The following is a 663-nucleotide window of genomic DNA, read 5'->3' on the forward strand; positions in this document are numbered from 1 at the left end:
CCCATACTCTCTCTCACCGCTAGACTTCACCGGGACGACCTGACATAGGTTTACCTATTTTTTAGCCTCTGCTAGGCCTGCTGCCCCCTGAAACACTCTCTTGTGATCTCTATGGCTCTACGCACAACAGTTCTAGAAAGTTCTGAGCCCATGCCCTTTCCACAGTTCCATGAAGGCTCTCCTTGGAGCAGGAGGTTCCACTCACCCAGCCCGTGTCAGGCTTCTTCTCTGCCAAGGTTCGCACGAAGTCTGGGCCCTGTGGGAAGCGGTGGGAGACAGTAAAGCCCCCGGCGGCTCTTCCTCCCTCTGCTCCCCATGGCCCCAGGCGGCCTCTCTGGGCCCCAGACTTACTCGACCTGGATCCAGAAGCTGTTCTATCTGCCGATCCTTTCTGCTGTTCTCCTCTTCCAAGCGCCGAAGTTTTGTTCTCATCAGATCCACATCACTTTTCTGCATATGTAAGGACTAGAGAGGAGGCGGGCGGGTGGTTAGAGAGATGGCTCAGCAGGTAAAGGGGCTTGCCACCAGGCCTGATGATGAGTTCAATCTCCAGGACACAGACACACACAGACACACACACACACACACACTCACAGACACACACACACATACTCACAGACACAGACATACACACACACTCACACACTCACAGACAGACAGACA

General features: G+C 54.3%; 1 protein-coding gene across 5 annotated transcripts in view; it reads right to left on the minus strand.

Moving 5' to 3' along the window:
• Iqce (IQ motif containing E) overlaps positions 1 to 663 on the minus strand; it is a 41,508-nt gene that overhangs the window by 27,707 nt on the left and 13,138 nt on the right. For all 5 annotated transcript variants that reach the window (XM_021186775.1, XM_021186777.2, XM_029533745.1 and 2 more), the window contains 2 exons: positions 352 to 465; positions 206 to 256 (listed from right to left, as the gene is read on the minus strand). In XM_021186775.1, the coding sequence (XP_021042434.1) occupies positions 206 to 256; positions 352 to 465 (165 nt within the window). The remainder of the gene's footprint in view (positions 1 to 205; positions 257 to 351; positions 466 to 663) is intronic.

The sequence above is a fragment of the Mus pahari genome, chromosome 23, assembly GCF_900095145.1.
Source record: "Mus pahari chromosome 23, PAHARI_EIJ_v1.1, whole genome shotgun sequence".
Taxonomy (NCBI): Eukaryota; Metazoa; Chordata; class Mammalia; order Rodentia; family Muridae; genus Mus; species Mus pahari.